At 37.1% G+C, this 25,425-nt stretch overlaps 1 protein-coding gene across 1 annotated transcript in view; it reads right to left on the bottom strand.

Moving 5' to 3' along the window:
* Positions 1-1,387: 1,387 nt before the first annotated feature.
* YTHDF3 (YTH N6-methyladenosine RNA binding protein F3) overlaps positions 1,388-25,425 on the bottom strand; it is a gene marked incomplete at its 3' end in the record, with an annotated part of 39,470 nt that continues 15,432 nt past the window's right edge. Inside the window, 2 exon segments of the mRNA NM_001131141.1 lie at positions 1,388-2,091; positions 23,520-25,118. Coding sequence (NP_001124613.1) covers positions 2,068-2,091; positions 23,520-25,118 — 1,623 coding nt within the window.

Here is a 25,425-nt window from a genome sequence, read left to right as displayed (position 1 = left end):
CATGAATAGACTCTCAATTACATTTATTCACATGTCTGAGTCTACTGCAATCAGCGTGCTTGCTGAGTGCTTCCATGACACTCTTACATAAAAACCTAATGTAAATTAAACATATTTGAAACCGTTTATAATGTAACTAGTTTTATAAAAATATCCAGAGTTGCTAATAAAGCACCAAGAAAAAGAGAACCTCGGGGGAGGACTCAGATCCTTCCTACAAGGTCACCCTTTTATAATATTCTCTAAAGGACCTCCAGAATGACAACAGTCATCTTTGACATGTCCTACCTATATAATCTTAGGGATGTAGAACATTGCTGTGGTGACTATACCCAAATGCCACTTTTCATTATAAATAGTTAAGAGACATGTTACAAGATTTCATGGCTTACTCTTAAAAAGGTAAAATAGGTGCAATTTTCCTTTAAGAAAGTCTTTATTTTATAATATACCATTATTATTTTGATGTTCCCTTCAGTAAACACTGATATAACTACACTGGGACTACCAAAGAACTGTGTAGTAGCTATGGTTATCTACAAATACTGTATTTTTTCACTTGAATACAGTATTTGCACATTTAAAAAAAAATTGTACAAAATAAAATTATATAAATGAAAGCCTCAAAGAAATATCCATCACTAGGTCTTTGAGCTGAAGTGACCAAAGACCATAGTAAATGAAAACATTTCTAAACATGATGTAAACATAAATGAAGTAATGCAAAACATCAAGGTATTCAAATCTACTGTATTGCTATTTTCACCCTTAATGTATCTTTCTACATAGCTTTCTCCTTTTGGAACGGTAATACATGGGGCAGTACATTATTTTCATAACCTTATGCCATCAAATCAATTAATACAGATGCTTGACACATTTAATTATACAAAATCAATTTGCTTCAAGATACAAAATTAATGTTGATATGTAATTAACGAAAAAAATGTTAAAAAGATATAAGAATATCCAGATATATGCTGTATTCCCACTTATATAGATCTGATCAATAAAACATCAACACATTCACTTAGATACTGATTTAATCCATGGATCAAGGCCATATTTTCAAAGTATTTTAAGGATGCCAGGACACTGCAAAAGCTGGAGAAAAGAGCTGAGGAACAATATATGCTTGCTAAACAAGAACTATGTTTATTTAGCTAGTGAATACCTAGAGTAATAAATTTTTACTTCATGATAGCAATCAGGCTCGCAAACACCCAGAAATAGGAATTAAGGGTTTTAAATGTAGTTATAAAGGTCATAAAAAGTCTGATTAGACTGAGGTACATTTACTCAAAATTTTGAGATTCATTAAGTGGTAGCAAACAAAATAATTCCTCAGACAAATGCACATTTTTCAGTATACATATTAATGGGGGGAGGAGGGAAGAAGAATGTGCATTAACTGGTGAAATCCACCAAGCTGCATATCAATATTCTGTTACACCAAACAGTTTGAAGACAAGGGAAATGTTCTAATATAATTTCAGATTATGTTTCATTTGGCTAAAATAGAGCTTAAGGTTGCTTTGCCATATTAAAAGTTTACTACAATAATTTTTCACATAAACATTGAGACTTGAACTGCAGGACTAAATATGGCATGATTATTTTGCTTTTAATCTGTCAAATAGCTAAAAATCGACAATTTAAAAACTACAACAAAGAAAAAGTTGAAGCAGTGTGACTCTTACATCATTGAACCACTTCTAATGGTTAACTGTTAGTATTTAACAAATTCAAAGAGTTAATGAATCCTTGCATTCATTCAGTCTTCTGTGCCTTAGCTAGGATGCATAATTACAAAAGACAGCAGATACTGGTAAAAGCTTCAGGACAGAAAGTGCTTGACGAAGTTACAGTTCTCAAGTGTGTTTGGTGAGAGTATAAGGGCAGATGCGCTGATGAAAACCATTACGAGAAAAGTCAACTTTGTGTTAAAGTGTTCAAAGATGTCACCTTAAGCAGAAAAAAAGCTTTAATACGTCTTCTTTGACTTATTAGGCATTTCCAGAGTCTACATCGTTAGTGTTGTAAATTTAACAGGACATCTTCATACGGTTATTGTTTGTTTCTATTTCTCTCCTGGAAAAAAAAAAAAAAATTCAATGAAAAACTCTCATTATTTAAAGATTTAAACTATATGCACATATAATGTAAATCATCTCCACATAAAGTTCAAGTACTAATTCAAGTAATTAAAAACAATTGATAATTACCTCTATATACCATAGTGAGATTATTACCACAAAACATTTTAAATAAAGAACTCTCAAACACAAAGACCTACTTCAGGAGAGTATAGATCCTCTCCACATCCCTATTGTTTGTTTATGATGAGAATATAATAACGTCTTTTCAGTCCTTTCAAAGAGTGTTTGATCTTGAGGTGTCAAACAGACTAAAAGCTATTATCTGAGGTAGGGGCAGGAGAAAAAGGTTAAAAGTTACATTAAATTGCAGTACAATTGCATTCAATGAAGATTTCAGATTAATAAAAAAAACTTTAAATCACAAAGAGTATCTTACACTCTTTTTCAGCACACTATAACTTTTCACATTAAAAAGTAAGATGAGGCCGGGCGCAGTGGCTCATGCCTGTAATCCCAGCACTTCGGGAGGCCGAGACAGGTGGATCGCCTGAGGTCAGAAGTTCGAGATCAGCCTGACCAACATGATGAAACCCCGCCTCTACTAAAAATACAAAAATTAGCTAGGCGTCGTGGCGGATGCCTGTAATCCCAGCTACTGGGGAGGCTGAGGCAGGAAAATCACTTGAACCCAGGATGCGGAGGTTGCCATGAGCCGAGATCGCACCATTGCACTCCAGGCTGGGCAACAAAAGCAAAACTCCATCTCAACAACAACAACAACAACAAAAAGATGAGTGTTAGACAAATTCAGTCGAATGCTGGCTTATAATTGGGAGAAAAATTATAATTCCTATTTTAAAAAGCAAAAACTACTTGAACAAAAGTTAAACTGAGTTAAACAACGTTTATTAGAAATCAAATATTTATCTGTAACACTTCTGATGAAAAAAATGACTAGCATTGTACATGCCTATCAACTGAACACATCAAGTAGTTTGTACAACCTTGTTTTAATGTGTAACTTAGTGGTTCTAAAACAAGTATCAGAGTCACCTACCTGGATGGCACGTCTGGGCCCCAGAGGTCTGACGTGGAACCTGAGAATCTGAATTTCTAACAAATTCACAGGTGGTTCTGGACTGCTGGTCCAGACACTGCACTTTGAAAACCACTGGTGTTTAACACATTAAAAGACTCTCACTTTGCTTTTGCTACTCTCATTTTATTTTTGCATGAGTAAAACATGTTCTGTAACAAATATAAATCATATTTTCCAAGTGGTCAATTTAGTTTTCCATCCTCTGTGACACCACCTAAAAACTGGATTGTAAATTTCAAAGAGAACCTCAGTTCTGTTTGTTACTAAAAGTCCTTTCTTTTTTATTTTAATACATTCCTGGAACGTGAAGAGCATTATTTCATACATAAAGCTAACAAAAGAAATGTCCTACTACATAACTATAAATGAAACTATTTCATAGACTAACAAGTATCGGTGAGATACATTGAAATGGAAGACTAAAATAAAAACAGACAGAGCTAGCTAGATTAAGTACATTTCAAGAGGGTAAACAAAAACAAAAATCCCACAATATCAGCAAAAGAAGAAAAGATAAAACAAGGATTTGGTACCATGAAGCTGTAGTTTAATTTTACAAAGGTCCTACAACTTTTCACAAACCAGTTGAAACATAAAGAAAGTTTAATTCACTGCTAAAGGAAATAAATAGCTATGGATGAGAAATTTGGAAGCACGCTCTAATAAGCTAGACATAAAATACATAGAGAAATTAAGTAAAAAGATGTAAGGGCAATCTGCTCATTCTCCCCATAAAATAACTGATCAAAACTTAGAGAAATTTCTCAACTCCATGAAAAGCCCTAGAAACTACAGGAAAAAAATCCAACTCTTCTTAAGGATAAGTTAGACAAACAGTAGTTTAATGCCAGTGAGATGATCAGTTATAACAATGAGGACCACATGTTATGCTGTTTCAGTATGAATTGTAATCAACTATGTACTTTAAATGAATCACTAAAATATACAGGTTACATAGATAATACATCTATATATATAATGCATAACTTCCAACTCAATGGACAAGGGGAGAATAAAGAAAATACCCCAAAAGGACAGAAAAAGAAGAATGAGTTTGAAAAAATCTAGATTAGAAAGCACAAAATAAGAGGGTAGAAATAAACATTTGTATCATTTACACATTTAAACTAGGAGTCACAATAAATGTAGGCCCATCAATGAAACCACCAGATACCGGCTAAGGAAACTTTAAAATCCCATTATACATAATTTATAAGAAACCTAAAACTTAAGGAAACAGAAGTTAAGACTAACAGAGACATACAATAACACAAAGCAAATGAAGACTCATACAACTATACTAATATCAGACAGTGGACTTTAAAGTCAAAACCACTGTTGGAGACACAATGGTCACCACATGCTACATAACAATTTTTGAAAAGCTGTAACAATACTAAACTAAAACTACACTTTTAAATATATTAATAAGTTGTCAAGTACAAGGAGAAGCTGACAAATTCTTAAGAGAGCAGGGGAACTTAACACATTTACACATTAGTAAAAATACAGATTGAGTATACAGAATACAGAAAACCGAGACAAATAATTACAAGGTACATATTTTACCAAGGTATACAATGAACAACTATCAAGTGAATCTTAGTAAATGTCAAAGAATTGGTATACAGATCACATTTCCTGACATCAATTTTGGAAACAAAACAGATAACAAAGAAAAAAACCCACGTTTGGGATTTCTAAAACACGGTTCTAACAGTCTCCAAAACATCATAATGGAAATTAGAAAAGAGAAACAAAATTAAAAGCTGAAGTTTTAGAGGGAAAAAAAAACCATAGAAAAGTCTCTGAAATTACTGATTTTTAAAAAATGAAGTCTAGATATCATGAACACTTATTAATATTATTAGTAAATGAAAATGTTAATCATGTTAATATGCCAATAAATCTGAATGTTAATAAAGACAAAAAATTTAAATCATAATTAAAGACAACTTTAATTAGTAACTTTAGCAGAGTTACTAAGAAGTGCCTGGATTCAGTATATATGTGAAAGCAAAGCCAACAAGACTTACTGATGGATTAGATAAGGGGTTAGAAAGAAGTATCAAGGATGAGCCCAGAACTTTTGGCCTAAGCAACTGAAAGGAGAGTGGTATCATACCCTCTCCCCTACTAAGATGAATGAAGTTTGGAGCAGGTAAAGAACAGGAGTTATGGCCAGGCACGATGGCTCACACCTGTAATCCCAGCACTTTGGGAGGCTGAAGCAGGCGGATCACCTGAGGTCGGGGGTTCAAGACCAGCCTGACAAACCCCGTCTCTACTGAAAACACAAAATTAGCTGGCTATGGTGGCACATGTCTATAATCCCAGCTACTCAGGAGGATGAGGCAGGAGAATCGCTTGAACCCGGGAGGCGGAGGTTGCGGTGAGCCAAGATCGCGCCATTGCACTCCAGCCTGGGCAACAAGAGCGAAACTCCGTCTCAAAAAAACAAAACAAAACAGGAGTTACACTAAATTTAGGCTGCTTATGAGACAACTAAATAAAGATGTCAAATAGGCAACTGGATACATGAGTTCGCAGAGAGGAGAAAAAGGTCCAGATGGAAAACAAATTTGAAAAGTCCACAGTGCATGGTAAAAAGTCCATCAACAGAACTCAAATCCTCCAAAAGTTTATGATCCATTTTTTAAGAACCTCTGCTTTAAGACCAAAAAAACCCCACATTTATATTAACAAGATGGACTGTGCCCGACAGTGTTACTATTAAAATATTTTAACACAATATCTGTGGGCATACTATCAGCTACAGACCACTAGAAGTGTGAGACTAAGAAATGATGAGCAACCAGGTGCAGTGGCTCACGCCTGTAATACCAGCACTTTGAGAGGCCGAGGCAGGTGGATCACCTGAGGTCAGGAGTTCAAGACCCGCCTGGCCAACATGGGGAAACCCTGTCTTTACTAAAAACACAAAAATCAGCCAGGCATGGTGGCATACACCTGTAATCCCAGCTACTCAGGAGGCTGAAGCAGGAGAATTGCTTGAACCCACAAGGTGAAGGTTGCAGTGAGCCAAGATTGTACCACTGCACTCCAGCCAGGGCAACAGAGCCAGACCCCGTCTCAAAAAAAAAAAAAAAAAAGAAAGAAAGAAAGAAATGATGAGCTATCAGTGATATCATTAACTTCTGATGTTATTACAAAATGAGGTACTGTATAGTTAACATCATAATTACATGTACTGGTATGTTGTTGGAAAGTAACTTGGGGATAAAGGAAACCTGAATTACACAAAAATAGCCACCATCCGATACCCCCAGAGAAGGACTAAGCCCCTAGTTATAGTTTAGAAAAAGACACTTTAGACAGATTCTGAAATTTGAGGGCTGAATCTCTTGAGGAAAAACTGAGTAGTACAGGGCTTCTTCCCCACTGTGAACTAAGCAAATACACTGGACAGCAGCATAGGATTCTAGAGCAAAGATTGGAATTTGTCATATGGAAATGAGCCCAGAAGGAAGTTTACTGCCAACTCCTGTCTTTTTCACAGAGGTTAACAAATGAGCTAAGACTTCCCTAGTCTTCAAACTAGGAAACAGCCTGAAAACCAAGACTTTCTTCAATGTCCTAAGAGGAGCCTACCGCATGCTCTTAACAAGACAAGAAAGATAAATGATTTATTTTCCTTATAATCTTCGGTAGGTTTATCACCATTAGCAATATTTCAGTAACCAGATCTGAGCCTAAATGAGCCACAAGGGAAAAAGTCACTGTGTATCTAAAAGGCCATTGCATTCAAAAGGAAAAGAAGAATAAACACTGAGAACATAAATAACAATAAAACAGAACTGCTGAAGAAGGCAGTGAACATCTGAAAAACGAAGCAATCAGACACTTGCTATGAAATGCAACAAACAAGCCAGGTGCGCGGTGGCTCATGCCTGTAATCCCAACAGTTTGGGAGGCCAAGGTGGGCGGATCACCTGAGCTCAGGAGTTCGAGACCATCCTGACCAACATGGAGAAACCCCGTCTCTACTAAATAATACAAAATTAGCTGGGCGTGGTGGCGCATGCCTGTGATCCCTGTTACTGGGAAGGCCGAGGCAGGAAAATAGCTTGAACCCAGGAGGTGGAGGGTGCAGTGAGTCGAGATCACACCACTGCACTCCAGCCTGGGCAACAAGAGCAAAACTCCGTCTCAAAAAAAAAGCAATAAACACACAAAAAATTTTGTAGCTAAGAATCTTGATTTTCAAATTGAAAAATTCAGTAGATTAATTAAGGGAGAAATGGTCGCTGCCTCATTTGTGGAGTAGAATATTACATCCAAGAAATATCTCACATCACAGAGCAAGAATAAAGAAATGGAAAGCACAAAGAAAAAAATGAGAGGATAGATCCAAGACAAAAATGAATATTCCAGTAGAAGAAAAAAGAACAAACAGAATGGTGATAAACAACAAAAAATGTCACAAAGTCTTTGATATTCCTCTTTGCAGTAGGTGGGGCTTGATTTCCTCAAGTGTGGGCTGCACAGTGCATGACTTGCCTCTAGGAACAGAGTACACAAAGGGGAAAACAGAACATTTTATGGTGGGGAAACCTAGCAGACACCACTTTAAACAACTGAAGTTAAGATCACTAGTAATAAGATATATGATGAGACGAAGAGGATACATCACTTCTGTGGTATACTTCTCAAAAATCCATAACCCCTAGTCTAATCATGAGAAAGTATCAGCCAAACCGAAACTGAGGGATATCTTACAAAATACCTGACAAGTACTCTTTAAAAATGTAATGGGAAACAAAGCAAGACGGAAAAACTGTAACAGCTTAGAGAGTAAGGAGACATGACAACTAAATGCAATGTTAGTGTCCAGACTAGATCTTGAAAAAGACATTAGTGAGAAAACTGGGAAAATGTGGAAAACCTCTGTAATTTAGTTAACAATATTGTACCAATGTTTATTTCTTAGTTTAAATAAATGCACTATGATTATATGTTAATATTAGGGAAAATGAATAAAGAATATACAGAAATTCCCTGTAATCTTTGAAACATTTCTGTAAATCTAAAATTATTTCAAAATAAAGTTTTTAAAAAATCGCTAAATTTAGTAAACTACAATTTGCATACAACTACCAAATAACAAATACCATATCGCAGAAACACGTTATGTGTGTATATATATATTCTATAAGGTATTACTATTTTAATGGTTGTCCTGCTTATCCTTATTGTTTATGAGGCTAAAAGTGTTACTGAAATTTCACCCAAAAGCTAAAGCCAGGTCAGAGGTTTGAGACCAGCCTGACAAACATGTCAAAACCCCGTCTCTACTAAAAATACAAAAAATTAGCTGGGTGTGGTGGCGGGCACCTGTAATCCCAGCTACTCGAGAGGCTGGGGCAGGAGAATCGCTTGAACCCAGGAGGCGGAGGTTGCAGTGAGCCAAGATCGTGCCACTGCACTCCAGCCTAGGCAACAAGAGCAAGACTCCATCCCAAAAAAAAAAAAAAAAAAAAGAGTAGAACAAGGGCAGTATCAGATGGATAAAACCCCAGCTGCTCAAAAGCCTGCACATATGTCCACCTTTACAGTGCTATGATACTTAGATAAGCTTCTAGCACGCACTGTCCCAAGAACAGGACGGACCCTTTGGCATTAAAAAAGCAAAAGACAAAACTGTAAAGGAAACAAACCAATTCTGCACTGTAAAACTAATTTCAAAACTATATAGTTATCAGGGGAAAGGACAATCATTATGTTTTGGGGATGGAGAGGTTCTGTTTTGGAAATCCACTCTTCAGATTTCTTAAACTTACATTTACATTTTAATGAGGCTCTAGCATTGCAAAATTATCCAGAAAGGAAATACACATTTGGCTTCCTAAGTAGACTGAGTTCTACAAAGGGTTATTTATCTTTGGTGGCTTACGGTACTCTTTATTATTTATCTGTTGAATGAGGGAACACAGTTAAGAAAAGACCATGCAGGATCTAAATATATGGTGACATAGGTTGATTAGAATACAGATGTGTGCTGGGAGAAATCTTAGGAAAAAAGACCTAATAACAGAGGCTCTTAAAGCCAAGCAAAGGAGTGCATATGCAATTCTATTTGGGATGCCAAACTTTGGGCTCTTTTTGATAAAATAAAAATAATTATTATATTCTAGACTGTCTTTCACATGCAGAATTACTCACTAATAGCTTTTACAGCCTAGTTCTCTAATTGTAGATTTTCACTATGCTTTTTTAATTCCCTTGTTATTTCTAATTCAGCAGAAAGTATATCAAGCGTGTCAAATGCAGACAATACCAGAGTTGAATCATCTTTCAATAAATTCAGAACTTTCTGCCACAAACAGTGAAGTCAATTTCACTCAGAAATTGGAGTGCAATGTAAAGTTTGGTGAGGATTCTCTACAATGAAAATGATTAACTCAACATCTGGTAAATTATATTTATTAACTAGAGACCAACAGTAAGTACAATTTTATGCATATAATGTTACTTATGCTAACTGTTAATGAAATGAAATAGTAGTAAAATAAAGGTTTTACTGGCATTCACATAATTTCCTATGTAATTGAAAACATAATGTAAATTTTTATTTATTTATTTCTTATTCTAAATATAGAGACAGGGTCTATGTTGGCCAGCGTGGTCTCGAACTCCTGGCCTCAAGCAATCCTCCCGCCTCACTTTCCCAAAATCCTGGGATCATAGGCATGAGCCACCACACCTGGCTGTAAATCTCTATATAAACACATGCAATGGCTTAGGTATTTCTCTTACTTTGTGCAATCCTTGTTTGATTGAAGGCTTAGATATTTCTAAAGTGACATTTCAACATAGCTAATTTGTATGTAACTTCCTTGCTTAAAAACTTTAAAAATGATTCCTCAATACTATCAGACTTTAGCTCCTTGAAGACAGAAATTTTCTTAATGAGCTCTATCCCTTAAGTGTCTAGCATGTTCAAAAATGCCTGCTGAATAACAATTTCTTCAACTTGTGATTCATCTTTCCAACTTTGTCTCTTTTTCTGTACTGCCTCCCTCCCTAAGTTTTAGCTATTTTAAATTCCTTCAACATATCACAATACCCTAGGCTCTGAATGCCTGTCTTGACTTTACTATGAAATCCTACATATTATCATTCAAGGCCCATCTTAAAAATTCACCTTGACACCTTGAAACTCCCAATCAAAATGTATTTGCTAGAAATAAAGATAACATGTTTTAAATTGAATAAGGCTTTAATCTAATTTTTCAGTTTACAAATAAAAATTTGAAGACCTGATAATCATAACAAACACTGCCAGACCACCACAAATTCAAATCAGGTACCATGATTTGATATAACCATATGGTCCACCCATAAAAAGGTTCAAAACAGTTGTGGCAGGCAGTACCACAATGGTCTCTGCATTCAGGTATTCACACCCTTATAAATCCCCTCCCCTGCGTGTGGCCTGGACCCAATGAGTGAACTGCTTCTAATCAACAGAATTCAACAGGGGTTCAATCCCCAGTATCTCAAATTAAAGAATAAGGGGAAAAAAAAAAAGAAAAGAAAAATGAAAGAAATTTAAAAATTAAATTTAAAAATAAAAACAAAATTAAAAGAAATTAAAAAATTTTAAAAAAAATTCAGCCGAGGCGACAGAGTGTCACTTCCGTAATTAAGTTACAAAAGACTGTGACTTCTGTCCTGGTAGCTACTGCCTCCTCAGCTTACTCTATTGCCCTCTCAGCTTGCTCACTTTAATGAAGCAAGCCTCCTGTGGGAAAGTCCCATGTGGCAAAAAACACAGTATAGGCAGCCTCTGGCATATAGCCTACAGGAACTGAGGCTCTTAGTCCAACAACGCTCAAGAAACTGAATTCTGCCAACAACTATGAGTTTGGACGCAGATTTTTCACCAGCAGAGTATTCACAATGAGACCTCAAGCCCAGCCTTGACTACAGCCTTGTGAGAGGCCCTAAAGCTGAGGACCCAGACAAGCTGCGCCCAGATTTCTGACATGCAAAAACTGTAAACTGTATGTTTTAAGCCAATGAGTTTTGAAGAAATCTATTAGACAGTCATAAGTAACTGAGACAGCAATTCACAACAGACCAAACACTATCCCTACTCATTTAATACAACAAAGGCCGAAGTACAGAGAATGGAACTGTGATATCTTTCCCTAACTTCAACAGTATTCATGTATGAGTAGGGTAAAATACCCAGCAGATTTTTATAAATTAAAAAAAATGTTTAAGCCATTCCAAGAAACAGGTAAAGTCAGTTAAGCACCTCAAATGACCCTTATGGAAGAATAACTCTTATCTTCGGTAACTACAGCTCCCCATTCATGAAAAAATATTCTTTCCTTGGACACACATACCTTAAATTAAGAAACTGCATGTCACACTTAAAGTAAACTATTAAACAGGAATAATTCAATAATTTAAATTATTTCCGGAAACATAAGATATTTCATATCCACCTAAGGTTAAATATATTGCTACTCAAGTTATCATGTATTTGCTGAAGAAAAAGATAAATGAAACACAACTGGACCCTTCAACAACACTGGTGTGAACTGCAGGAGTCCACTTACAACGAATTATTTCAACGAAAGAGATAAAAAAAAATGCAGTATTCAAGGGATGTAAAACATGCCTATATTGGAGGGAGAACCGACTGCATAACTTGAGTATGTGCAGATTTTGGTATTCACGGGGGTCCTGGAATAATCCCCTGTATATATCAAGAAATGATTATAAATGAAATTCTGTCCAATTTAATCACCTCATGATTATAGTATGGAAGAAGTATCTCCCAAAGATCTATAATTAACTTGATAAAGTTATCAGCATCGGAACATAACCACTATTAACAATCTGAGAAAAAATAAAAACAAATCAATATGTTAATTGAAGCACCCCCTTTCCAATTCTAACTCATAAAAAATACTTACCAAGTTCAGAATAGAGTAATACTGCAGTAAAAACTCAATCATCTTGACTATTCAAAATACCACTCAATGTTTTTATCAAGAAATTATTTAATCAAATATGTCACATTATTTAATTAAATATGTTACATAAAAGTTTATTGTATCAAATGTGTTACATCCTAGGCCCAACTTTACTTTCTAGAAAAACATTCTTCAAACTTTACAAAAGTAGATTTTATATATTAAATTTGTTTCTGTTAATTATAATCAACTTTTTCAGCAACAGAGAACTATAACCACAGAAAAATTTACCAAAGGGTAATAGAATAGACTTCAATCCACGTTATTAAAAACTGCCAGGGAAATGTTTGCTGTTGTCACAGGTATAACTATTTTTGAAGTAATTTCTTCTACGTTAACACAAAGTTGAGTACTCTGAGACAGACCTAACATCATCTCATCTTAAAGTTATTCCAAATATGAAAAAAACTGTATCAGGCACTAAAACTTAAATCTTCAGAAATGCCCAACTTGGCCAGGCACAGTGGCTCAAGTCTGTAATCCCAGCACTTTGGAAGGCAGAGGTGGGCAGATGACCTGAGGTCAGGAGTTCGAGACCAGCCTGGCCAACGTGGTGAAACCCCATCTCTACTAAAAATACAAAAATTAGCCAGGCGTGGTGGCACACACCTGTAGCCCTGGCTACTCGGGAGGCTGAGGCATGAGAATTGTTTGAATCCTGAAGGTGGAGACTGCAGTGAGCCCAGATTGCGCCACTGCACTCCAGCCTGGGCAACAGAGCAAGGCTCTGGAAAGAAAAGAAAAGAGAAGAAAAGAAAAGAAAAGAAAGGGAAGGGAAGGGGAGGGGTGGGGGAGGGGAGGAAAAAGGAAAGGAAAAAGGAAAAGAAAGGAAACGAAAGGAAAGGAAAGGGAAAAGGCAAGGAAAAGAAAAAGAAAAGAAAGAAGAGAAAAAGACAGAAATGGCCAACTATGTAACAGCATAAGGAACTAAAATACACAGAAAATTCTAGAGATTTTATTATAATTATGCCTTGCTCATTTCTGCATAAACTGCAGGGCTCCATCTCTTTCTGGAGGAATAGGTAATGCCATGATTTGAAAGTTTATCTCAATGTTACAGGCAACTGAAAACTCTAATTATTCCTATGTGGTATTAAAAGAGCAACTGAACCAAAAATAGTCTCGGATTATGTTTCCTGATTAATGAAGATTTACAAGAATAAAGGAATACAGGGGGATTTAAATGACTCACATTCACTACAACAATGGAAAAATTTCAAAAGAATCACCTCAATAGTCAAAAGTAGATTCTACTGCTATGCAGATTATTTGAATTTATACTGGACAAATATACTCAGGATTTTTATCAGTTCTTTTTCTTTTCCCTTCTATTATTCAGTTCCTCTGAGGGGTTGCCATTATAAATTTAAATAGCATACTAATACAAAAATTGCTTATCAATTCAGACGCTATCGATTCCCATTGTACATAATGAGTAATTTACCATATCACAGTGAATATGGTATATCCCACTTCTCTTCTCCTCTCCCATACTACAAGCCACACTATTTTTAATTATTCCAGTGGCTGTGCTTATGATTTGAAACAATATGTTCAAGGTACTGTTCCTTGATATATCTTTAAACAATTATGTTACTGTCAGAAAGATTAGAAAATAAGTGATTTACTCTTCGTTAAACTCTTCCCATTCCATCTCATAACATTCTGTTCTAAATATAATTAAATCTTTTATATCCTACTGTCCATTTCTACAAATGAAAAAAACCAATAGACAGCATTTTATATAACTTCAATGATCAAGTAACAAAGCGATTACACCTATAAAGAAGAAAAAATCCTACAGACATTCATACTTTGCAAATGGGAAGAGATTCTTCAAAGCATTTCCACTTTTAACAAATGTCTACTTAAAACCTACTGTGTGCTAGGCATTTTTCTAGGTGCTAGGGATTCAGCAGAGAGCAAAGCCAATCCTGCTCTTTCAGAGGTTATCTTCCAATACGACAAAGGCTATCTAGAAATTTTATTTCTTTTTAGCTTCCTTCAATTCTCCAAGGTCAGTGGTTCCCAACCAAGGGCCCACATTGTCAGACGTGAAGGACCATAATGCCAATTAAGTAGGCAGGATGAGATGGCCAAAAGTTCTGATCCTCTATAAACAATGTCAACCTGTGTGACATAAAATGCACATAGGGTCCCTGCTGAGAGATATTTGTTCTAGTATAACCAGGTGCTACGGGTTGTTGTTCTTTCTTGAATTCTTTTTCATTCTGCTGAAACACTTTAAGTATGGTTTTCATGAACAGTACGTGGCTAAGCTCTTTTAAGTCTACATTTCTTTTACTCCCCCGACCCTCCAACCCACCTCACTGATATAATTAAACACTCATCTTTACAGGTATAATTCCATAAACCACTCCTCTCCACCCCTCTCAACCCAAAAATAAGATTTGAGTATCCAGGGTTATAGAATTCTAACGACAGTCTGATTCTCCTTTCTTTGTAGGTAATTTGTCTTTTACTCAGGAAGCTTTTATGATTTTGTCTTTGTCCTTTTTTATTCTTTTTTTTTTTGAGACGGAGTCTTGCTCTGTCACCCAGGATGGAGTGCAGTGGCGCAATCTCGGCTCACTGCAACTTCCACCTCCTGGTTTCAAGTGATTCTCCTACCTCAGCCTCCCGAGGAGCTGGGATTACAAGTGCCTGCCAGCATACCTCGCTAATTTTTGTATTTTTAGTAGAGACAGGGTTTCACCATGTTGGCCAGGCTGGTCTCAAACTCCTGACCTCAAGTGATCCTCCCGCCTCAGCCTCCCAAAGTGCTATAGTTACAGGCGTTGAGCCACCAAGCCCAGCCTTTAAATTTTTTTTTTAAGAGACAGACTTCTGTCGCCCAAGCTGGAGTTCAGTGGCGCAATCACGGCTAACTGCAGCCTCAACTTCCCAGGCTCAAGCAATACTCCAAACTCAGCCCCCCAAGTAGCTGGGAATACTGGCACTTGCCACCACACTTGGCTAACTTTTAAATCTTTTGTAAAGGCCAGGTGTGGTGATTCATGCCTGTAATCCCAGAACTTTGAGAAGCCGAGGGGGGCAGAGCACTTGAGTCTGTAAGTTCTAAACCAACCTGGGCAACATGGCAAAATCCTGTCTCTACTAAACAAGGAAAAATTAGATGGGCATGGTGGTGCCTGCCTGTAGTCACAGGTACTTGGGAGACTGAGGTGGAAGAATCACCTGAGCCTGGGAAGTCGAGGCTGCAGTGAACTTATGATCATACCACTGCACTCCAGCCTGGGCAATGGGAGTGAGATCCTCACACACACACACACAAACGTAAATACAGGGTCTCACTATTTGCCCAGGGTCTCACACACACACACACACACACGTAAATACAGGGTCTCACTATGTTGCCCAGGGTAGTCTTGAACTCCTGGGCTCATGTATTCCTCCCATTCCATCTGAAAATATTTATCTGTTTTCGTTAATCATTCCTCCTTTTGATTACTGTTTCCTGTATTCTTTTAACACTCTTTTAGAGAAATACTGGAGAACCTCTCTTTCCATCACATCTTTCCCATTCTGTATTTTCATCTCTATTGCTGCACATTTGAAATTTTTCTCTAATCTGAAGTTTCAGATCATCAACTGGATCTAAAACATGACATTAATCTGGTTACTCAGATTTTTAAATTCTGATAATTATGTTTCTGATTTCCAATAACACTTTCTGGTTTTCTGTTCTTTTTACACAGGAATCATTCCTAACAATACAAATTACAATTTTGTTTTGTATTTTTAATTATCTTCCACTCCCGGAATTACTACTTCTTTTAATGGGGTGTTGGTTATTCATTCATCAAGCTTGATTTTACTCAAATATATCAAAATTATGTTTTCAAATGTAATACAAATACTAACTAGCATGGACTTCTCCTACAATTTGAAGCTTCACCAATACCCTTCACTCTAAAATAGAGGGCCTGACATTCCAAGTTTTATATAAGCAGACAGGATATGACAGGTTGGCTCCTCCACAGGAAGAGCCTTGTTGGCTGGCAAGGCAAGCCGAGGAACTCCTGTTGCCAAAATAATCAGTCAATAAAAAAAAATCTAGCAATGACAAGAGATGAAATTAGGTTTTTAAAGTCCTTGTTTGTTGTCATAATCAGGCTCAAGAATTTAAAGAAAAACATGAACGAAGGAAGGAAATGAAAGAAAGATACAGTAACTATAGACCTCAACGTAAATTTTAGTTAAAATCTCCCCAAACTTGGGGAAGGCAGGTTAGTATAACCCTTCTAAACTTATTCAAAATTGTTGTAACCAAGTTAGATCCTTTACCTGATCCTAGACTGGATTCGCTACTAGAAGAAAGCAATAAGCAATTCCATGGATCATCTGACAGAATATTATGGTTATGCAAGATAATACCCTCATTCTTTCCTATAGGAAAAAAACACTATAGTTTTTTGGGGGAAAGTTATCTCAAGTGGTTCAAAAGAACCATAAAGCAGATGGGGAAGCATGTTAATAATAAGTGAATCTGGATAAAAGGTATGAATGTTTCACATATTCTTATTCCCCCCAAAATTTATTTATTTTTTTACTTTTATTGTTTTTTGAGACAGAGTTTCACTCTTGTTGCCCAAGCTGGAGTGCAATGGCACGAACTTGCCTCACTGCAACCTCCGCCTACCGGGTTCAAGTGACTCTCCTGCCTCAGCCTCCCGAGTAGGTGGGATTACAGGCACGCAGCACCACGCCCAGCTAATTTTTTGTATTTTTAGTAGAAAATGGGTTTCACCATGTTAGCCAGGCTGATCTCGAGCTCCTGACCTCAGGTGATCCACTCACATCGGCCTCCCAAAATGCTGGGATTAGGCGTGAGCCACCATGCCCGGCCTCCCCCAAAAAGTTTATTTACGATGGAAAAGATGAAGCAAAAGTATAGTTACCAATACTTTTGTATGTAATTACAGTTTAACTATTCTATTATACTGTATCGGCACCAATATATTTGGCCATTTTCCTAACGATGGACATTTGAAATGCTGCCATTTTTTTTGAAAAAAAAAAAAAAAAAAAAAAAACACAACTATTGATTGCTCCTAACGTTCTTATACATGCAAGTTTCTATTAGGTATGTATCCCAGAAAACAACTGCTGAATTATAAGGTAGATTATGTTCAACTTTACAGGAAAATACAAAACTGCTTCTTGAAGTGGCTTTATCAATTTAGATTCTCATTTGCAACTGTGTAAGAGGTCTTGTTGATCTACAATCTTTCCAATACTTGATACTGTCAAACTTCTTAATTTTGCCAAATGAATGGATATAAAATATTCTCACTGTAGTCCTGACTCGTATTCCCTCATTTTTAGTAAGCCTTTATATTCTTATTAGCTACATGTTTTTCCTCTCATTAAATGCCTATTCACATCTTTGACTATTTTTCTATTGGTTATCTTTTCTTAAATTAATTCACAGAATTTCTATATATATTCTTTTAAAATATATTCATTTATTTTAGAGATGGGTTGTGACTGTGCTACTCAGGCTGGTCTCAAACTCCTGGAATGAAGCAATCCTTCTGCCTCAGCCTCCTGGGTAGCTGTGAATACAGGCATGCACCACCACACTAGCTTATATACTCTTGATAAAAATCTTTAGTCAGTTAAGTTCAAATTTCTTTTAGTCTTTTAAAAAACATGGCTGCTGCTGCTGCTTTTTTTTTTTTTTTTTTGGATGGAGTCTAGCTCTGTCACCCAGGCTGGAGTGGAGTGGTGCAATCCTGGCTTACTGCAATCCACCTTCCCGGTTCAACCAATTCTCCTGTCTCAGCCTCCCAAGTAGCTGGGACTACAGGCACGCACCACCATGCCTGGCTAATTTTTGTATTTTTAGTAGAGACAGAGTTTCACCATGTTGGCCAGGCTGGTATCAAACTCCTGACCTCAAGCGATCCGTGCGCCTGGGCCTCCCTCCCAAAGTGTTGGGATTACAGATGTGAGCCACCATGCCCAGCTAGGCCTCTTAAACTTTCTTTAAAGCACCTTTTGATGGACAGATTTTAATCTAATCAAATGTAGCAGTCTTTTGCAATTAGTGCTGCCTCCCCCAAGGTTTCCAAGATATTCACTTGGGGATATAGTACATCCACATACCAGCTTTGAGAAATTCCAGCTAAATACATGACAGATAAGGCCATATTAAAACCAGACACTAGTAATGACTTACAACTACTTTTATTAAAAAAAAAAAAAAGGCATAAGTAGTAAAGAAAATCCTAGCAAAATACCACTAATTTGTTCTTTTCAATGAAGTGAAGAAGGACCTAGAATAGACAGGCAGCACATCCTTCCTTCAGCACTAAAATGACCAAAGTATTTGAAAGCAGTTATGCTGGGAAGTCCAAATGCAAGCACAAGCATATCAAAGAGAAAATCTACAAATGAAAATACAAATTCTGCCTACACAAGGCTAAAAGTACCAGGAAGAAAACTGGACAAAAACACATGGTACCCTATATGCTAACCAGCTAACAAGCAAGGAAAACTGCTTCCTAATAACACAATGGTTTCAAACTTAAGGGACAGTCAAATACCTAGCACAACCCATTATACTGGCTTTCCCTTTTAAATCTCCACAGGCTGGTGAATTACTTAACTGGTAAAATCAATTTACAGCATGACTCTCCCATCTCCACATTCGCAAAGAGAAAGGTATATGAAACTAGCACCCACCAATGAAAGAAATGGGGTGGGGAGGGTAAAAGTACCCATTCTGAGACAAATAACTGAACTCAATGATCTTCTTACTGGTTCAATGACTAAACACAAAAAGCCCAAAGATAGTCCTGAAGCCTCTCTGCAACCACAAAGGAGATTACAAAATTATGAGTCCAGATGGGTGGCTGTCAGGGCTTAGGCATGGGGGTAGCATGGAAAAACAAAAGGCTAGTATATAAGGGAGGGTTTGGGGGATGACGAAACTGTTCTGTATCCTGATAGGGTGGTTACACAAATCTACATGTTAAAATTCATAGAGCTGTACACCCCCTCAAAAGTGAATTTTATTGTATGATTTAAAAATATACATATTTTAAGTATATACAAATTCTTATAGGAGCCTTATTTACATTACCCCCAAAAGGAAAACACCCCAAATATCCTTCAAAGGATGAATGGAATAGACACAATGGTCGTCCATCCATGTAACAGAAAACTACTTAGTAATAAAAAGGAACAAAGAATTGAGTTATACAACGACATAGATGAAATGCAAAGATACCATGCTGAGTGAAAGATAAACGTCTTAAAAGATCATATAGTACATAATTTCAATTATGACAATATGGAAAACGTCTTATAGGGACAACCAACCAATCAGTGGTTCAGTAATGAGAGGGAGAGAGAGGGCTTGACTATAAACTGGCAGGTCAAGGAAATTTACAATTTTATTATATTTAATTTTTTTAGAAGAAAAAAGATATAAAGTAAGTTTCTAAAAACAGTAAGTACAAAAAGCAGACATAAGTTTTAAACACAGTCCTTTGTGCTCAATAAAATCAAGATGAATTCTAGGATCAAGGGATTCCATTAAGAAAACAGAGTTAAGAGGGGGAGCTGAATGTGATAATAGAAGCAAACAAATACTATTACTGAAGAATGCAAAACCTCACAAATCACAGAAACAGCACAAATCAAATACACATGAAAAATAAGTGAGCAGGAAAATTCAAATCCTCCAAATGAAGAGAAAAAGAATAAAGAACCAACAGAACCCAAGGACAAAGATTTAACATATCTGTTGACATTAATAGAAAAAAGTGGCCTGCAGACAAAGGATTACAGAAAACAATATTCATATTGTACACATTTTCACATTTACATTCATAATGTAAAAATAAAAATCTTTTGTGTACACACCAAAAAAACAGCTATTTACGAATAAAAAATGTAGGCTGGCCTCAGAATTTTCCATAATATAAAACCACATAACTGTAAAGCAAGGCCTATACATAGTACTTTAAGTGAAAAGGCTGTTGACTAGAAAGAATTCTATACCCAGCTAAATGGTTGTTTACATATTCTGACCAAAGACATTTTATGGATCTAAAGGCTTACTAATAAATAATAAGTTAAATAAGGTTCAAAATAGAGCTGTCAAAGGTGGGTTAGGCATTAAAAAGGGTGGCAGCAACGTGACAAAAGAAAAACTTCAGCTGAATTAAATTTAAAGGAGATTAACTGAGCAATGAATGTGATTCACGAATCACAGAGCCAGCCAGAGTAGGCTCCGACATTCCAAGCGCAGCCCTGTGGTGGAATTTTATAGACAGAAAAAGTAAAAGTGATATACAGAAAACGGAAGTGAGATAAACAGCTGGATTGGTTACAGGTCAGTATTTGCCTTATTTGAACCGTTGGCTACATTTGATTCGGCCAAAATTTGGTCATTGGCACAAGAGTAGGCTGCGGTCTGTTTATACCTCCGCTTGTTATAGTTCGCCATGTACAGAAAAACCTTTAGGCTGGACTTAAAAATATGTAAGGAGGCAGCTTTAGGATAAACTTTATTTAACAAAACAATGAAACAATATAAGGGTAAAATTAAAGTTTAAATCACTGTTGTGTATATGGCTACAATATATTATCATAATACAGCTACAATATATACCTGTCATTAAAAATTTCCTGAAACTACGTAATATTAACATACCAAATACATTATAACAAAACTAGGATTAAATTTTCAAGTTTGGTAGGAAAAAAAAAAAAAAGACACAGGGTGATTATCTCCTCAGTGGTGGGCGAAAGAATAATTGGTATTTCCTTGCCATGTATCCTTTGTCCTAAGTAATCGCATCCCACTTCCATGCTATTAACTGTTTAAGAACAAAAGGTCCCCAATCTGTGACTCGGACATCTAACTGCCTAATCAGAGATTTTGCTGCCTATATTTCTCAAAGGTATCTTAAAATCAGCACAATCTAAAAATGAAGTCTTAACTTGCATCCCACCTTTCATACCTCAAATCATTTCTCCTGATGCGCTACTTGTAATGGCAGTTACAATATGACCACTTTACTTAACTGCTAAACTGAAAGACTCAGTAGCTACTTTTGATCCCACTTCTCTCATTTCCCATATTTAAGTGGAAGAAAACACAATTATATTCAGCAACCCATCTAAAAGGTTCAGCAGAGCCTTAAAGTCATTTGTATTAACTACTCCAAAGCAAAGTTTCCAACAATCCAACACAGCAATCAATAACTAGCACCAGAATCACCTGGAATGTTTATACTTAGAAAGTACACTGCAAGTTCCTTTATCAAATATACCAAGGGATGGGTCTCGAGAATCTGCAATTTCAATAAACACCCCAATTAATACTTATGTGACTTAAGGTTTGGAAACTACTGCTCTAGGGTCATTATTCCAACACCTTCTCTCCGAGGAATGTTGAAGCACTTCCCTCTGCTGCACACAACCACAAAGACAAGATATTCAGCTTCACACACAGAAACAAATCACTGATTTTACATAGAGTTAAATTAAGTTACCTCTTTATCTTAATTTCTACAAAGGAACAAGCATTCCATAAGAACATGCTTTCCACAGTAACAAGCATTATTTACTGGAGGAGCTTCTAACTTTACTCCTACTAAGTTTCATAAGAAATTTAAATGTATCCCCTATAGAAAAGCCCATCCATTTTCTCTTTCCACCTAAAAATAGGACCCCAATTTTATGTTACAGTTTGGAAGAGAAAACATTCCCTAGTTGAACTTACTCTTGTGGCCCTGTGATCAAAGTCTGGCCAATATTTGGGGGGCTAATCCCCATACGGGCCACTCAATAGGATATTTTTAAAAAATAAAAATAAAAATATTCTGGCCAATATAATACAAGGATAAACAGCATGTTTTATTTCAGGAACGTCTCCCTCAATCTTACAGAGGATACATAACAGAATTAGGAATCAAATTCTGCAAAGCCTCTATTTTGTACAAGTGCTTTTAAGTATAAAAATTATAAAAATACTTCAAGAGTTTTATGTTTTAAAAACATATGTTGCCAGGTACGGTGGCTCATGCCTGTAATCCCAGCACTTTGGGAGGCCGAGGCACGCGGATCACGAGGTCAGCAGTTCGAGACCAGCCTGGCCAACATGGTGAAACTCATCTCTACTAAAAATACAAAAATTAGCCAGGCATGGTGGCAGGCGCCTGTAATCCCAGCTACTTGGGAGGCTGAGGCAAGAGAATCACTTGAATCCGGGAGGCAGAGGTTTCAGTGAGCCGAGACCACGCCATTGCACTCCAGTCTGGGAGACAGAGAGAGACTCCATCTCACAAAAGGAAAAAAAAAAAAAATACATACATATATATATATATGTAATTTCTTATAAACACAAAATTAGAGTAAAACATTTATTTAAAAGTTGTTTCAGCTGGGTGCAGTGACTCAGGACTGTAATCCCAACATTTTGGGAGGCAGAGGGGTAGGGGCAGATCCTTTGAGCTCAGGAGATCAGCCTGGGCAACATGGTGAAACCCTCTATCTACAAAAAATACAAAAATTAGCCGGGCGTGGTGGCGTGTGATCGTAGTCCCAGCTACTCGGGAAGCTGAGGTAGGAGGATCACTTGAGCCCAGGAGATCAAGGCTGCAGTGAGCCATGTTCACGCCAGTACACTCCTGCCAGGACAAGAGAGACGCTGTCTGAAAAAAAAATTAAATAATATATAAAATATAAATAAAAAAATAAAAACTTGTTTTAAGTGCCAGGTTCAGTGGCACAGGTCTGTAGTCCCAGCTACTTGGGAGTCTAAGGCAGGAGGATTGCTTGGGGCCAGGAACTTGAGGCTATATGCCATGATTGCACCTGTGAATAGCCACTGCACTCCAGCCTGGGCAACACAGCAAGATGTCATCTCAAAAAAAAAGTTGTTTGTTTCAAACTCTAAATATATTTTCTCCTATGTTAGTATGATTAATAATATTAGTGATTAGAGCTCCTGGTTAGTTCATAAAGTCTGTTTAGTTACAAATGCCAAAATTCATTCAGCTTTGATGATAAACACTGAGGCCCAATGGCCTTTATAATCTAGGGAGTATGAAGAATGAGCAAGAGGCTAACTCAGCGTGAGTTACCCTGGGAAAGGAAAGAAGAAAACGGTTCATATAGGACACACATAGATACCTTCAAGGGTGTTTGTAGAGTTATTTCTTAAGTAGTTGGTTTCCTTCACAGAAAGTTCTTAAACTCAGAATATACCCATCCTTCCACCCCACCAGCAATACAAAGACCCCAAACAAAAAATTACTATATTCTTACCCTACGCATGGCTTCCTCCTCTTCTTGACGCTTTTCATAATGTGCAAAGTCATCAAAGATTGAGGTGGTATGCTTGAAAGTAGCAATTATTTTAAGCACTTGCTTAGCTTTTTCTAGCGGTACCTCTTGAGTGTCCCTTGAATTGGTAACCGGTTTGTTGTCATTATTTTCTAAGCGAATATGCCGTAATTGGTTATTGGGAACATCTTTGACAAAGATCCATTTAACTTCAAATTTGCCCTTCCACTTATCCTGAGACCAGACACCAGCATACGCATTATAGTCCACAACAGACTTCATTTCAGCCACTCCACAAAAATGTCCACTGCCATTCACACTGAAGAGTAAATAGAGTGGGCCTTTCCCATTCAGGGAACGGTAAGCTGCATCCAAACGCTTATTACCATGCTCAGTACTACACCAGATAGAGTATTTAATGGAACGATGTATGTCATCCTCAGAGTAGCTTTTAATTATAAACACACGTCCATTCTTCAGATTCCAATCAAAGTCTTTGGGATTATAGTTGTTTATGGCCTTTAGCTTTTCCAGCACGGGATGCACTTCTACACTAGAAGGTGAAGCACTGACAGGTACAACACCTAAACCAAAGTTTTCACTGCCCGCTCCATTGTTCTGGTTGAAGCCTGCTCCCCTGTTCCGAGGAGCTACCCAGCGATTCTGCAGCTGCTGCTGTTGAGGCTGCACTTGGTGAGGCTGGGCCTGTGGCTGAGGTCCTTGTTGCTGCTGTGGTTGTGGTGGTTGAGGCTGCTGTTGAGGCAGTTGGCTTTGCACCAATGGTGGTGGTTGAATTAATGGCTGAGGCTGCTGGATTATAGTTTGAGGAGGCAGAACTGGTTGGGTTGGTGGAGCCTTTACCACTGACCCCTTTTCATCCCAAGTTCCAATATTCATGTTGTGTTTTATAGGAGGTGGTGGTACAGCAGAACCCCCAATTCCCACATTGCCCTTGGGTTTAAGTTTCGGTTGAGGTTTGGCAGGCTTTCTGGCAATGGCAGCCCAGGAGGTTGGTTTAGGTGCTGCACTGCTAACTGGGGGTACACTATTGGTTGCAATGCTAGTCATACCACTGCTGCTCAAAGCTGTACCTACAGTTTTTGTCACTGCAGCTGTCAGGTCACCACCAATTTTCAGTCCAGTCATGCCTTGCTCAATACTGCTAATGCCAGGCACCTTACTCAAAGTATCATTGCCAAATCCAGCCTGTCCATCAGTAATAGCTCTCCCAAGAGAACTAGGTGGATAGCCATAACTGCTACTATAAGCAGAACTTTGTGTTGATTGTCCCTGAGATCCACTTGTCCCCCATGTAGAGAAATCAGCATTACCAGGAAAAAAGTTAAATCCATGTTGACCAAGAAATGGAGGGGTATTTCCTAATGCCCCAGGTTGACTAAATACACCATCTGGTATATAGTGATGTTCTCCATTACTCATTTGTCCATAGGTTGTCAGATATGGCATAGGCTGGTCTCCAGCTGTGGACCATGCTGCTTCCCCAAGAGAATATGGAAATCCAATGGATGGAGCATAGTAACTAGGCATGTATGGATCTGACATTGGTGGATAGCTGTTACTCTGCAAAACAAAATATCACAATCAGTAGTGAAATGTCCTCTTAAAGGAGCAAAAAAAGAAATCTGAAAGATTAAAATCAAGAAGTTTTAAGTAAATGAAAATAAAAGATGTACCTATTCTAGATAAACAAAATTAAAATTTCAAATCCAGTTTTATCAACAGAAAAATTTGCTGATGAGTAGTCACATCTTAAAATATTTCTTACAAAATAACCTATATGGCTTTTTTCAGGGATGAGAGTGGGGGTATAATGAGTATTATTTTTGTTTGAAGAGCCAGGCCCTCTGTCGCAATTTAAAAAATCATA

The sequence above is a fragment of the Pongo abelii genome, chromosome 7, assembly GCF_028885655.2.
Source record: "Pongo abelii isolate AG06213 chromosome 7, NHGRI_mPonAbe1-v2.0_pri, whole genome shotgun sequence".
Taxonomy (NCBI): Eukaryota; Metazoa; Chordata; class Mammalia; order Primates; family Hominidae; genus Pongo; species Pongo abelii.
The sequence above is the reverse complement of the archived record's forward strand: the minus strand, read 5'-3'. Positions and strand labels throughout refer to the sequence as shown.